The sequence below is a fragment of the Stenella coeruleoalba genome (genome assembly GCF_951394435.1).
Source record: "Stenella coeruleoalba genome assembly, chromosome: 11".
Classification (NCBI taxonomy): Eukaryota; Metazoa; Chordata; class Mammalia; order Artiodactyla; family Delphinidae; genus Stenella; species Stenella coeruleoalba.
This window is the reverse complement of record NC_137157.1, coordinates 76,465,593-76,481,252: the sequence shown is the minus strand read 5'-3', so window position 1 is coordinate 76,481,252 and position 15,660 is coordinate 76,465,593. Positions and strand designations below refer to the sequence as shown.

The 15,660-nt window shown below is 39.2% G+C and overlaps 1 protein-coding gene across 6 annotated transcripts in view; it reads right to left on the bottom strand.

Annotated features, from left to right (window-relative positions):
• Positions 1-2,875: 2,875 nt before the first annotated feature.
• The window catches only part of DENND5B (DENN domain containing 5B), a 209,532-nt gene continuing 196,747 nt past the window's right edge, over positions 2,876-15,660 (bottom strand). For all 6 annotated transcript variants that reach the window (XM_079937337.1, XM_079937338.1, XM_079937336.1 and 3 more), the window contains 6 exons: positions 14,431-14,549; positions 13,405-13,592; positions 9,615-9,697; positions 9,275-9,401; positions 7,098-7,272; positions 2,876-5,534 (listed from right to left, as the gene is read on the bottom strand). In XM_079937337.1, the coding sequence (XP_079793463.1) occupies positions 5,351-5,534; positions 7,098-7,272; positions 9,275-9,401; positions 9,615-9,697; positions 13,405-13,592; positions 14,431-14,549 (876 nt within the window). In that variant the 3' untranslated portion in view covers positions 2,876-5,350. The remainder of the gene's footprint in view (positions 5,535-7,097; positions 7,273-9,274; positions 9,402-9,614; positions 9,698-13,404; positions 13,593-14,430; positions 14,550-15,660) is intronic.

Genomic DNA, 15,660 nt, shown 5'->3' with positions numbered 1-15,660 from the left:
GTTATTATCTAACTACTATATGTATTACCTATTTGTCATGTTTATTGTGTAACTCCTCCATTAGAATATAAATTCCATGATAGCAGGAATCTGATGTACGTGTATGTTTAAACTGCTTTATGTCCTTAACCTAAAGTAATGCTTAACATATAGTGGGTAATCAAGGAATCTCTGCCTTTCATTTTTGCTACAGACTAAAAATCTAGTTATTTTTGAGTGTTTTGTTTAAATACTACCCTTTCCCAAGTTCATAAATACATTCTACATTTTCTTCAAAAATGTTTGTTTTGCCTTTTACATTTAGGTTGTTAAGCCAAGAATTAATTGATCTTTCTGTATGGTGTGAGGTAGGGTTCTTTTTTTTTAACCCCTTTTAGATAACCAGTTGCCCAGCAGGCTATATTTCTACTACATAATGGTTTTATGTAGTTTTTTCTCTCATAATGGTTTTATCCCTCTACTTTCTGGAGTCACTTGCCCTGTGAACTGCTCAGTATTAAGGTTCTATAAAAATGAAGCAAAACAAAGTATCAACCCCACAGTTTTATTTGTAAAGAATGAAGCATGAAAAGTCATATTTAAATGTACTCCAAAACCTGAAAAACCCACATCAGTTTCTCTGATACATATGTTAAAGTGCTTGATATCACAATACTCTTTAAATTTTAAGTATGCTCAGATGAGAAAAAAAATCCAGTTCTGATGCATTTTGTTAACAATACAAAGAAAACAATATAATTTAAATGCAGAAATGCTCATTTAAAAAAAAAGATACACAGGGTACATTTATACATGGTTCAAGTGTAACACAGAGAATTCTTTTTATAAGTTTAACACCCTCATTTGATTGACAACAGGAACTCTTACCATACCTCTCTACTTTTAATAAGATCTGTCTAGTGTTTGGAATAAAGGCTGGGCCACATGTAAATACATTTAGGTAATTGGGTCAAGCGTGATTCCCTCCCACATAACCCAAGGATACCCTGGATTCCTTCAAATGAGGAGACTGTTTTTGACGATTTTTTTTCACTCTGGTATTAACTGCTCAATGTGATAACTTTCTGGAGCCAATCTTTATTTTGTCCTTGAGAGGACAATCATGTCTAGTAAGATGTGATAGGATGAGGTTCTCCTTGGATTACTCTGATCTCACTCCATCGGTACCCTCTTCAAAAAGCTTGGAAATCAGTTTGATTCAAGAGATTTATAAATGTATTTTAACAGGAATAAGAGACCTAGTAGCTTATTATTTGTTTCTGCCTCCTTTTACACTAAAAGGTAATGTAACAAATACTTATATAAGAAACATGGACTTCAAATGACACGGATGACTTGGAAATAGGATTGATTCACTTTAAAAAAGTAGAGATGATCTCAAGACTCCATTCTCAATCAGTGAAGGTGTGTTAATACTGAAATGTAAATAGCTACGGTTCAGACTGTCCTTTTGAATGGTGAAAAAGATAGACTAGTTTCTGTAAACCTCACAGAGAAAATACTCACAGTTCTCAAAATGAAAATCTACTGAAAAAATCATAATTCTTAGCAGAAAGAAGCTATTTCATCATTAAGAGTTACACTTCCAATGCTGTCAAATAAATATTTCCCTGGGGAATCTGAGGTCCTTGTCTGTTGCCTCATGTTTCAAAATATCTCAGAGGTGTCAACATTTACTACACATGAACTGTTATGTATAGCCTCTATCCCTCTTTTACTTACATTTACATACTACAGTGCTTTATTGCCAAAAAAAGGAAATACGAGCAATTCAGTATTTCCCCTGTATCATTCATATAGTGTGACAGAAGTTCATTAAAATGATTTCTTAAAAAACCATGTTAAAGTAAATACCATAGTGTTACAAAAGGTACAAAATGTGTGAAATATTTAAAATAAATTTTAGAGGGAAATCATAAACTTTTGCAAGCTTTAGGTTCTTCTATCAAATTCTTGCCCCCAGTGGGAAAGAGGATGGATAAGGTTGGGAGGCCTTCCTTTTGTTCTCAGCAGCCCATTTTTCTCCACTGAGAACCCTACTTTATACTACTCCACACTGAGCCTCAGTCATTATTAAGGCGCTGGTAAGCCCCCAGACAGGGCACAGCTTCAGGGTCTCACACATAATACCAATGTCGGTGTAATGCTACTATGTCACCAAGGTTGATATTAGGAGTTTCAGGACATTTGAAAAACACTTGGAAGATAAATGTTTCAAGAGATAATATTTTTGGCAAGTTAATTTTAAAACAATTTCTTCTTAACTATTATTATGTGAAAATACTAATTATGATTCCAGGCATTACTTTTAATTTATTTTGAGGAAAAAAAGGTCAATTACAAAATTGATTTTTATGTACTTTAACTTTGAAGTGTGATGATAAAGCAATATACTAATTTAAAGTATTAACAGGAAAAAAAAATAAAGTGTTAACAGAGCAGAAAGTATACTTCTGAATGACCTTCAGAAGTTAGCTTAGAAGGCTATGTACATTTATTCTAAGGATTCTGCTACTGTCCCGCTCAAAATATTTTGATATTGGCTCAAAGGTAGTTATAAGCCATGTAAGAACTAAGTCTTATTTCTTTAGAATTGTGTTTCTTATGTGACCCCAAACTTTACTTTTCATTCATCAACTTGTAACCTAAGGACTTTTTGTTGTTTCAAATTTTAAATTTCTTTTGAAAGGCCACCGTTTCCCATCACTGGCAGTATTCAAAAGAATGGGCTGTAGGTCATTCAGGCAGCTCATAAGGAGGTCCCCCAGGTGTCTGGAGCACTGGCTTTATCACTGGCATACATATATGGACTCCCAAGGTGACCACTCTAAAGGGCCTAGCATTCTAGAGGATGTGTCAGTTCTGGTGTGATTCCTTCTTTTGAAATTGGTCATCTCACTACTATAGTCAGACAATAGAAAGTGGGATGAAACTTTAGGTATAACTCTTTTGGGAAGTATTAATTTTTAAAGTATTGGTATTATTCACAGGTCCAAAATCCAATTTTGCTCCTAGTTTTTTTTTTTTTTTTTTTGGCTGCGCTGTGAGGCTTGTGAGATCTTAGTTCCCTGACCAGGGATCAAACCCGGGCCCTTGGCAGTGAGAGTCCTAACCACTGGACCGCCAGAGAATTCCTGCTCCTACTTTTTAAAATAGGTGTAATTCTCTATAACTTAAGGACAATTTGTTAAAATGAATATTAATCCCTGTGCTACCTGTATAGGTGGATGAATAAACCAAGGGTAGAAAGACTATTAATATGAATGCCTTGGAGGCCAGTCTCATGCAGCCTGGTGTAATAAAAAACATGAATTCTAGACTCTGTGTTGTCACAGGTGTGCGGGTAAGTATTTAATCTCTCTGACCCTTAAGTGTTCCCATCTGTAAAATGAGAAGGCTAGACTAGAGGACTCAATTCTAGCCTGCTAACCTAAGCCATCTCTCTGTTTGCCCAGAATGTGTCAGAAGCATGGCCTTTGGAAAGGGTAACAATGACAAAATCCGGGATTGGATCACGCTGTGGTTTCTCATCACTGAAACAGTAAGTGCCTAGTGTGCAACAGGTTCTGGATGTCTCCCATAACAGACTTTCCATGTCCCTGGAACAGCCACACCACTGTGGACAAACTTCAGCTGTAGGCAAACAAATTTCTGGTCTACCCAGGTCACCCAGAACCATCTTCTTAAACCCTTTCCATGGGTTTCTAAATGCTGCCTTCAACTCTCCCTACCCTCAAGTACTCAGTCACGTATTAAAAGGGCGTGTGCCTTGCTTGAATACAGTGTTTGATAAAGGGAGTGAGGCACTTGTATCATTAGTTTCTTCTTCCAGGAAAAAAGGTAAACAACGCTATTGGCTAAAGCCTGGACCCTCAGATTTCACAAGGGTCCTGAGAGGCCATGGCTTTGCTTCTCAGCCACACCTGGGAACAAAATCTGGAGCTCTGCTGAGGCAATTTCCCTGCTAACAACGTGCAAATGCCTAATTAGACTTAAAGGACTGACCGTAAGATGAAGACTTAAGGTAACGAGCTAATACCAAATTTATTTAACTTCCTTAAAAAATACCAAACTGGAAAGTTACAATGTTTGGTCTCCTAAAATTGTTGCCTCTTGTTTCGCTTCCATTTTGTCAGTACTGGCCTGTACCTTCTCTGGGCCAGTTGTTTTCCATTTTCACCCCTGCTTACAAAAGAACATAAAGCTTGCCCTGAAACACCCAGAAAGGGTTCATTCTTTCTCTCTTCTTCTGTTATTTGCATTATCATGGTCAACAAATACTTTCACAAAAACATTCCAAGCCACACAGGGCCCTCCTCCTTCTTAAACATTCTTTCCATTTCCTGAGGGGGGATGTGCACTGGGAGAGGGGAGGCGGGTGATTGGAACCAAACAAAGACCGTGTTTGTGTTTATCTTTAAGAGGTAAGGGACCACTGCAGGGTTGAGATGGCCAAATTAAAAGTACAGAATCAAATTGCTGTTTGCAGTTCTTAAGACCATGAGGCCAACACTCTGAAATTCACATCTCCCCAAAGTACCTCAAATAACAAGAATAAAAATGCCAAGAATGAAGTTAGTCTAGGCTAATCTTTCCAAAGTGTAAAGAAGTTATAATCCCACAAGTTAACACACTTCTCAGGGCTTTGTGTGTTCTCTTTCCAGTTTAGCCAAGCTCCTGGGGTACAGTATTTAAAATATTTGAATCATATCTTGTGCTGACGGAAAAAATTTTTCCAAAAGACTGGAAAAGTGGCTCAATTCAAATGTATGAAACCATGTGAAACTTAAAAGCTGTAAGTGAGGGCTACTATCCCCTACAGTAGGTAAAGCTGTTTACATTCACAATACAAAGGATCAGACACTAGGATGGCTGGTTACGACATAACAATGCATTCTGAGTTCCTTTGTGATACCGGGAGGGAAAAAAAAGCCCCACTGGGTTGCACTGTATTTACATGTTTACTGGCTTCTTCCTGACTAGCACCACTCTTTCTCCTCCCCCCACCCCCCACCTCCCAATACTTTTAAGCTACTTATTTTAAGTCACAGGAATATTCAATCTAAGAAAAGTTATCTTATTAGAGTAATATAATTTCTCAAAGAAGAGAGCATATTTACACACATCTAACACATGAAAATACTCTATTTTATACTAAATTCCAGGTTCAAATGAACTACAATACAGCACTTTACCTTGTCTGTAGTGTCAGCATTATTCAAATTGGGGGATACGGTGTGTTGCCCCCTGCAGTGACTCACTACCTCATCAGACAAGTCCAAATCGGTCCCCGTCGTTGGGGAAGGCTCAGGAACAAGGGGTCTGGACTGCGAGTTTCTAGCTAATTGGGTTACACATCCACTCCTTTGATGAGTGAGCCTTCTAAGACTATAGTGAAGTCCTGGATGGTCTGCAGAATGCGGATGAGGGAGTTGACGGTCATGCGATCTCGCAGGAGGGCACTCTCCTCATACATTCGGGTGATGGCAGGACACTCAGCTAACAGCGGAATCCACTGTGGGAGCAGGCGATCCCTACAGACCCAAACAGAAACAAGTCCTGAGCACTGCTGCCCTCGCTGGAGAACAAGGCACACACTGGAGCTTTTGACGACGGGAAGGTGTGGGTGTGGGACTGGATGGGGAAAAATCTAGCCAAGCTCTGAGGTCACCAAAGACAAAACCAAAGTCAACTAGCTGGATAATGACTGGTTAAAAAGATAAGGTAATGAGACAGTGTAAGCTAACGAGGAACCCCATCAGGTTCTAAAAGTGGGTCTGCGCAAGTTGGCCATAAGGACTTAGATGTATTAAAGAAATTCTCTATTCTGATTCTACCACTTTAAAAAAAGGCAGAATGCCATTCTGTATTCTTTTTTTACAGGGATGTTAATCAGACATCTGTGGCAAGGCATGCCAAAGTATATTGACCTTTTGTGAAGAAAGTTTCCATTTAATTGTAGGGACTAGCACTTTTTTTTTTAAATTTACACAACATTACAAGGTAAGGAACAAAATCAAAGCAGAAAAACATGAAGTAGATTTTATAAACCAAAAGAGGGGTTGCGCTGGTCTAATAAATCAGAACAGTAAAGAGATAAAAGGAGATAAGGATCATACTCAAAAGGAACTTTAAAAAACACAGCTGAAATTGGGCAGCTTTTATTAAGAAGAAATACAGAACTTAGCTCAGTAAAGCAGTTGCTTCAGGAGGACAGGATCTCAATCTTCAGTGTTTCCTGATTAAACTGACATGAGCTATCTGTCGCTAAGTAGCTAAGACATCCTCACTGAGCACCTCTCGCTAAGCTTTCAAGACAAGGCAGCTAGGCCATCCTGCACCTCTTGCTGGGGCTTCTAGGGGTTTAGAAGAAAACAAACATTGCACAGATAAAACATCTTCTAAAGATCTATGTGGTTCATTTCTTAGAATTCTGAGAGCCGTTTTAAAATTAATGGTGTGTACAGCTCCTATGCGTCATTTAAAAAAAAGAAAGGGGTAGGAAATTGTCTTAAGGAGAAGACTTCCCATAGTAAGAATTACTTAGATAGTAAGAATTCCACAATGTATTAAAATTAAAGCAACATGGTAGCATACACACACTATACAAGCTCTATACAGGAAATATATATGTGTGAATGTGCTGGCGTGTCTAATTGTCTACCAATCTACCTATTACTTACCCACCCACCTCTGGTGCAGTACTGTGTAACGGTTCAGAGCTTTGGGCTCTGGAGGGCGACTAGGTGTAAATCTTGGCTCTGCCTCTTTCCAGCTGTGTGACCTTGGGAAAGTTTGTTAACTTACCCGTGCCTCTTCTACTTTCTATTTTCTCATCTATACAGTGGGGATATCGCTTGCTACTTCATGCAGTGGTGGTGGTGAAGTAACAGGAGGGTTAAATAAGATAATGTACGTGAAGTACTGAACATACTGCCCGACACATAGCAAGCACCCAATAAACAGGAGTCTCATAAAATCTGGTACGAAAGAAACCCACGGGAGAGCTTTGGAAGGGGCATGATCTGGTATAATCTTTTCTAAATTCTTGCTCAACATGTGACAAAGACAGGGAAAGTCAAGAACTGGCTTAATACCGTGTTCCAAGGCAAACTAAAATCTGGAATTTGCCGTCCTTCCCAATGTTCCTGGGTGCAGTATTAATAGCATTTACATAGTGGCAGAAGGTTTTGCAGGATGATTTCTGAATGAGGACATCATCTTCATTGTCTAGAATCTGGTCAGTTGTTTCAAAATAAGCAACTGCTCTCTCTGGAGAAGGAAGTCAGAGTCGTATCACAATACACATAATACTTCAAATAAAAAAAGATGAATCACTTGGTTTATTCTGGAAATACTAACGACACTTTGCATTATAGCCAGTCCTAAAACCACAACCATTACTTTATCCTGGTTTCACAATAAATTCTAGAGGCCCATGTTTCACGGTAGAACAATATGCTCCCAGGAGTTTATTTTCTAATCTAGACTGCATTCCAGACGGTTGGAAAGTTTACTCTCTTTAGAATACCTTCAAGAAATGGCAGTTGACAGCAAAGAAAAAAAACCCCATGAACTTGTCTGTTAAGACTGGAGCCTTCTAAAAGTAGCAAAGACATGGTAGCCATTGAGGTGGCGCCCTTTGTTCTAGTTATAGAATGGCTGGCTAACACTGCGCAACAAAATCCTTGAAATGGAACTGCTTCAGTAAATCTGAGGAAGAGGGACTTCCCTGGTGGTGCAGTGGTTAAGAATCCGCCTGCCAATGCAGGGGACACGGGTTCAAGCCCTGGTCCGGGAAGATCCCACATGCCATGGAGCAACTAAGCCCGTGCACCACAACTACTGGGCCTGCGCTCTAAAGCCCGTGAGCCACAACTACTGAGCCCGCGTGCTACAACTACTGAAGCCCGTGTGCCTAGAGCCCGTGTTCCGCAACAAAGAGAAGCCACGGCAATGAGAAGCCCGCGAACCGCAACGAAGAGTAGCCCCCGTGCGCCACAACTAGAGAAAGCCTGTGTGCAGCAACAAAGACCCAACACAGCCAAAAATAAATAAATTTATTTTTTAAAAAAATCTGAGGAAGAGTTATGTATATACATATCAGAAGCAGGAGCAGTAAGAGTCTATGCATTCCAAAAGAAAAAAAAAAAAACCCACTCTAGGGGGCCTAGCTCTGTCAACTTTCCTTTCTTTGTCTAAAAGTTATTGGATAAAATCAACTACTTCATCCAGGCCTTATTTATAAACATGAAATGATTAATCTCCCTGTTAAAGAAACTGGGAATTGTAGAAGAACCTGCATAGCAAAATAAAGAACACAAAGTTTAGCGAGCTAGAGCAGTACATTCCAGTAGAACTTTCCATGATGATGAAAATATTCTACATCTGCAAGGTCCAATTCTACAGCCACTAGTAGGGCTGGTGTGACTGAGGGAGTGAATTTTAAACTTAATTTAAATTAAGCCAATTTAAATAGCCACACGTGACTACTGGTTACCATATTGGACAGCACGGAACTAGAGTGATCCTTTTAAAACATAGATTATATGATGTCACTCCTTAGCTCCAGGCCTTCCAAGGACTTCCCATACCATTCAGTACAAAGAACAAAGTGCTTCCAGAGGCCTAGAAGGCCCTCCACAACCGGCTCTGGCAGTAAACACCCTGTCCTCCCAATCCCAGCCCCTCTCCCGCACTCCGCTCTGGTCCCACCAACATCCCTGCTGCTCCCTGCAAGGCCAAGCACAGCCCCACCCTGCTCTGCCGGGGCGCTTCTTTCAGCCTCCAGTGCCCTCTTCCCCGTATTCACAAGGCTCACTTCCTTGAAGTCTTTGCTTAATGTTACCTTGTCAACGAAGTCTATAAGGACCCCAATTAAAAGAGTGCCCCCACTCCATTTCCTTTCACCTTGCTCTATTTTTTTCCGGATCAGCGATGACCTTCCAATATATCAGATGAATTGCATATCTGTTATGTTTTTGTGTATGGTTTGCCCCTACCAGATTATAAATTTGTCAACCATAGGAATTTCTGTGTTTTGTCTACTTTTATCTTTATGTATATCTTGAGCATCTAGAATACTGCTTAGAATACTGTGGACATTTATATATATTTGTTGACTGAATGAAAAGCACAGATACTGCTTATTTGATATTTACTTTTAAAAACATACACCCTTATCACTAACTCTTATTCACTCCAATTCCTGAGTTTGAGTTTTCTAAGAAACATTTTGATGACCTTATAACAACACACACCAGCTTTAATTTACCTATGAAGTCCCAGATGAAGACGTTCTTGTGAAAGATGCGAGCAGATTTGAAGCCATGGTGGAAAACTTGCTCAAGTGCTGCAACTAAGCCACTCTCTCCACACAGCAACACAGTGAGGCTTCCTCTCTGTGGAGCGCAACACACAGTGCCGGAGAATAAGCTCTTGCTCGATGTTTAAGAAAAATACTAGAGGAACAAGTGCTGAGAGTAGCAATGAAGCATTTTTTGTGGCTATTAGAAAGCTTACAAATGAAAATTAAAGCAACTTTTATTGCCTTATGTATCATGTATAAAGCAGCTTTAAAATCCTACCATATTAAGTTTTATAGCCCATCATACCTCTTTTTCAGGTTTGTGAAAATGTTTCACGATATTGTTCACAGCTTCTCCAATTCCTTCTTGGATCTGTCCAGCATTGGGTTCTAAAAAATAATCAATAATGGCTGAATTCTCATGCAAGGGAAATAAACCAAAGTACTATAGGACATCAACTGTGCCTGCCTGTGGTGGAAACACTTCACCAGAGCAGGCTGGCTTGTCAGGGTTCCGTGAAACTTGCCTTGGCCAGTTTGGCCAAGGGAGAGGCATATTGGCACAATGGAGTAGAAACCAAGAGACCCCCAAGATTCAAATCCCAGCCTTACCACTTGCAATCCATAACCTTGGTCAAATTATCTAACTTCCTCTGAGTTTGAGTTTCTTCAATCTATAACAGGGAAAACACACACCTCTTGGGTCACAGGGAAAAGTGAATGAGATATTACATGTAAATCATCTGGCATGGTGCCTGTCACAAAGTGCTACTAGTCCTCAGATCTAAGGAGAGAGGTGGGAAAGACCCACAGCATCACTCCTCAGGTACCCTTTATCCCACCTACCTCCGAGTCCTTAGTAGGCACAGACTAAGGCTTCTGGAGCTCTGAATGTCTAATTTGGATCGTGTGCTTTGCTGTTGTCTTAAAAGTAAAGGGTATATGTTTAAAGATGCCAGGTACATGGGGACACCCTGCCTCGAAGCCCAGAACTGTTTCTTTCTGGCCACTTAGTCCATCTGGGCACTGCTTCATTCTCTCAGCCAGTACTTGCTGACCTAGGCCCCCTTCCTGAGGGAGAGCTTGGTGGGTTTCTTGAATGGAATCTAAAGCACCTTTGCCTCCCAAACCCCAATAATGATTTAAAAAAAAAAAAAAGGAGAAAAAGATGGAAAAGAAAAAAAGGTGGTAAACAGGTTTCATCCATGGATAGAACTAAGTAACAAGAGAAAAATTAAATAATTGGTCTTTTCTTGTAGTGATTAACTCTTAAATCAAACTCACATATCACACTATAAATGACATGCTATACAGTCTAGAATTTAAGACTCTTTAAATTCATACTGCTGGAGGATTTCTTGCATAAGACATTTTCCAGGTAAGACTCAAGTAAGTTTTCTCTATACCAATGCAAAAAAATTGTTAAAATGGAAACCTCTTATAATTGAAGGACTGATACTGTGTCATCTCCAGCTCCTAGTAATCTTTTTACTTGTACCTTTCTCTTTTAAACATGAAGATCTATGTTGCAAGCTTTTATTCATTTCGAATGAACCCTGTGCTGATCAGCATTACTTTGAAACCAATTTAAAATGTTTAGTTCTCTAAATATCACCTTGCACACACTGAAAAAAACACCACGGTACCCATCTCTGAGTTTCACATTATTTAAAATTTTCTGCTTACTGAGAAAGAAAATATGACTGGAAGCGGGGGATAAGGCCTCTCAAAACATTAATACCCCATAAAATTGGACTGATTCACAAGTTGTAATAATTTGGAAGGACTGAACTGAAATCCACTTTTTGATTTTAAATCAGCATAGCTGAGGTATTACATACAATAAATTCACCAATTTTAAGTGTGTAATTTGATGAGTTTTGACAGATGTATAGACATATAACCATCACCACAAACATAATATAGAAAATTTCCATCAACCCAAAAAGTTCCCCGTTCCCCTTTTCAGTCAATCCCCTTCCCCAGCTCATAACCCCTGTCAATTGCTGATCTGCTTTTCATCGTTATTATATTGGCTTTTCCAGAATTTAATACAAATGGAATCATATAGTGTCTGGTCCTTTGTGTCTGGTTTCTCTCACCTGGCATAATAGTTTTGATTCATCCGTGATGCTAGATATATCCACAGTATTGCTGAATAGTATCCCATTGACTAGATCTACCACTATCTGCTTCTCCACTCACCAGCTGGTGGACACTGGGGTTGTTTCCATTTTGGCTATTATGAATAAAGCTGCTAGCAGCATTTGAGTACAAGTCTTGGTGTAGATATATGTATTCATTTCTTTTGGGTATATATCTAGAGTGGGACTGCTGGGTCAAGTGTATGGTTAGTATGTGTATATCTTTAAAAGAAATTGCCAAATGGTTTTTCCTTTTGCATTCCCACTGGCAATATATGAGTATTCCACTGTTCTCTACCCTTATTTTAGCTATTCTAGTGTGTGTGTGTGTGTTAAGTTTACTTCTGAAGGCAGAGAAGAGTTATGAATACAGGGAATCATTTGAGAAAGAATAATTTTACATTTTAGATTGTATCATTCTAATAGCTAATATATTACTATGTACTAAGAAATGGATATGGAATAATAATAGCTAAGGAAGCTGCTTTGTTAGTTAACTAAGGACCTCTTATTCTACTCATGGTTACTGTCTATAAACTGAAATAAAACCACTTCACTGATAAACTTCTGTGATATTTCACTAAATCATACTGCCTCTTTATTAGTTTTCTGTGGTTCTGGTACTAGGTTACCACAAATTTGGTAACGTAAAAAAGCAGAAATTTATTCTCCCACAATTCCAAAGGCAGAAGTCAAGGTGTGGACAGGGCTGCACTTCCTCTGGAGGCTCAGTGGAAGAAGCTGCTCCTTGCCTCTTCAAGCTCTGGTGGCTCTGGCATTCCTTGGCTTGTGGCCGCATCACTTCTATTTCTGCCTCCATCTTTCTATTGTCTTCTCCTCTGTGTGTGTCTAATTTCCTTTTGCCTCCCTCTTAGAAAAATACATGTGATTGCATTTAGGGCCTACCTGGGTAATCCAGGATAATCTCCCCATCTCAAGTTCCTTAACTTAATTATATTTGCCAAGACGCTTTTTCTAAATAAAGTAACATTTACAGATCCCAGGGATTAAAATCTGATACCCCTGGGAGACATTATTCAGCCTATTAAAGACCACATTAATATAAATTAGAAGTTTATTGTACTATTCAAAATGGCATATGAACATAGTATCCTATCCACAGAATTCACTTTTTTATAGTATTTTGTTTTATCACTTCTACAGGAAGTTGGGGGTGGGGTAGGGAGAGGAATTTTTAGAATTCCTCTTAGAAAAAGGGGCTCTGGATAACTAGATGTGGGAGTACTGTAACATGTAACTGTCCTTATTCCTCCTTTAAGTTTCAGGCAAGATATTATTTATTCATACTTCCAAAGCTTAATTAAAACAGAAGCAGGCAGTTTTTGTTGGATTTTAGCATCTAAATTCTTCAGGGGCTTTTAATTATTTGTTAATGTCCTGCTTTATTTTTCCTCCTTTTTTCTCTCCCCATTCTTTTTTTTTTTAAATTAATTTATTTTATTTTATTGGCCTCATTGGGTCTTTGTTGCTGCGCGTGGGCTTTCTCTACTTGTGGTGAGTGGGGGCTACTCTTCGTTGCAGTGCGCAGGCTTCTCATTGTGGTGGCTTCTCTTGTTGCAGAGCACGGGCTTCAGTAGTTGTGGTGCATGAGCTTCAGTAGTTGTGGCACGCAGGCTCAGTAGTTGTGGCTTGCAGGCTCTAGAGTGTAGGCTAGGTAGCTGTGGCGCACGGTCTTAGTTGCTCCGCGGCATGTGGGATCTTCCCTAGCCAGGGCTCAAACCCGTGTCCCCTGCATTGTCAGGTGGATTCTTAACCACTGCACCACCAGGGAAGCCCTCTCTCCCCACTCTTAAAGCCTTTCTCTCAAATTAATTTTCCTCAGCTTTTTTCTTTTCAATCTCCTTACCGTAATTCATTAATACAACAGTTTTCTATGAAATGGCTACATGATGCCTGCAACATGACGCACTGGAAAATAAAAAAACTACTTACTGGTAGTTTTTCCTGTCAGTGAAGTGATGCTTAGTCTCCTGGCCATGGTGGGTGATTTCTGCTGGGGTGGAGTCCGACACTGCTTCACTAGATCCTCATCTGCTGCTGATGTCATCAATTCTCCAATGAGAATTCTCTCCAGGCTTCCATCATCAATGCCTTTCCCCAGCCACCGCCCGCATGGGAACCTGGTAGGACAGAAACAAACTTCAGAATCACCAATATCTTACTAGCTTTAATTAGAATTTTTAAATGGCACCATGGGTGATGCCCATCATTTTAGTGCCTGTGGGTTGCTTTTTTCATTATGAAAAATTTCAAACACATAAAAAAGTAGAAAAGATAAGAGACACCCTATTTCTCATGACTTAAACATAACATTTTGCCATATGCTTCATTTTTATTTTTTGTTAAAAGTATTTTAAAGTAAATTACAAACAACAGGACATTTTACTCCCAAGCACTTTAGTATGAGTCTCTGAAAACTAAAGATATTCTCTCTTATATAAAGAGAATAAATCGTTATCATCAAATTAAAATAATTCTTTAATATTTTCTCATACCTCGTCTGTATTAAAATTCTGGGGTTAGTTTCAACAACAATATCTTCAAACTAGATGCTAATGTGGGAGTTAAGTTACAGGAGAAAAGAGGAGAATGTTCTCAAAGAAGAGTGCTGGCTTTGCCCAGGAGCATCTGAAAGACCCTTTCCTCTTACTGACATTATTTTAAGCTTCTTTTTTGTTTCCTTTTTTTTTTTTTAATGAGACTTCCACCAATCATTTTCAACACTTGTGGACTAAGCATTAGCAGCAAACACAATCAGTTTCTTAAAAGTATTTTGGGGACAATTTTGTATTTGGAACAAAATAACACAATTTTGTTATGACATAAACAAAACCACCCAAAAAACTAAACCAAAATTCAGAAGGCAGCGGGAAAGCTTTGGAATGAAAATAATTCTCAAACCTTTTCTTGTCTAAAGAGTCTTAAAAGAAGTCTGAGCTCCCAAGGACATTTACTTACCTGTATGTATGTCCTGTGATTTCGTTTCTGACCATGACACAATCCACTAGCCATTTGGCTAACAGTCCTGAGTTATCGTGACCAATCTGAACAGTAGTCAGCTTCCCCAGGTTCTGGCACTGCAGGGACAGGACCACAGGTTACTCAGTACCTGATCCCTTCCTGCTACCCCTCAGCTTTAGCAGTGGTGCCATGGTTCCATCCAATTTAACAACTGCGGAGGACCCACTCTGCATAATGTGTTCTGCTGTGCACTAGAGAAAATATTCACACCTAATAGATCCCTTCTAATGAGACAGGAGACATAGGATCATTAACTATCAAATGAGAGAGACTGCACAATGCCCTAGAGTAGAGATGTAAACAGGTACTTGAAGAACACTGGGGAAAGAACGATGATTTCTAATTGGAGAACCCAGAAACATTGCAGAGTCAGTGATTTGTGCCTATGAAGGATGAGAAGAATCTCAAGAAGTGGGAAAAGGATGTTGTTTAGATTTAGTTGCAGAGAGGTCAGAGAAACAATTATAGATACAAAAAAATCACCAACATGACTAGTTTTCTGCTTCTAATAAAATACTAAGGCAGAACTGACTTCAAACCTCACCTAGAAGTCTTTGAAGCTGTTGTTAAAAAGAAAAAAAAAAAACAAAAACATAGTTATCAGTGTCCTTCCTGACCCTTTGTGGACAAGTACAAAAGAAAGCAATGATAATAGGAATGGTGAAAATAAATGTCAGCTAAATTCTGACTTTTAAATTCTGATAAAAGATCATAGACCCCAGACATAGACCCCATATCTGGGGTCTACCCCTGACATAGACCCCAGATCATAGACATCAGAACTATGAGTTCTCAAAGTCCTTGACGTCTTTGAATCACAGCGATCTGGGTGAGGGAGGATGGCATCTTGAATTAGTTGTGGCAGCAGAGATGGAAAGAAGTAGGCAGATGTGAGAGTCTAGAAACAGCAATGATGGGACTTATAATGCAGTTTATGTTCCGTACTTGGTAGTCGAAGAAAAGCCAAGGATTTTAATCTTTTATATACAGATGGCTGTGACCCCACTAGATAGATAGTGTCAAAATAAGCTCTTGGGCAGTGTTATGACTCTGAGTGGAAACTGCTATTCCTAGACTCCAAGGAACATGAGAACAGGACATTTCAATTAGCACCATTTCCCTCCTGAAACAAGAACAGCTGTTTGTCTTCTTCCTGCATGCCAGGAT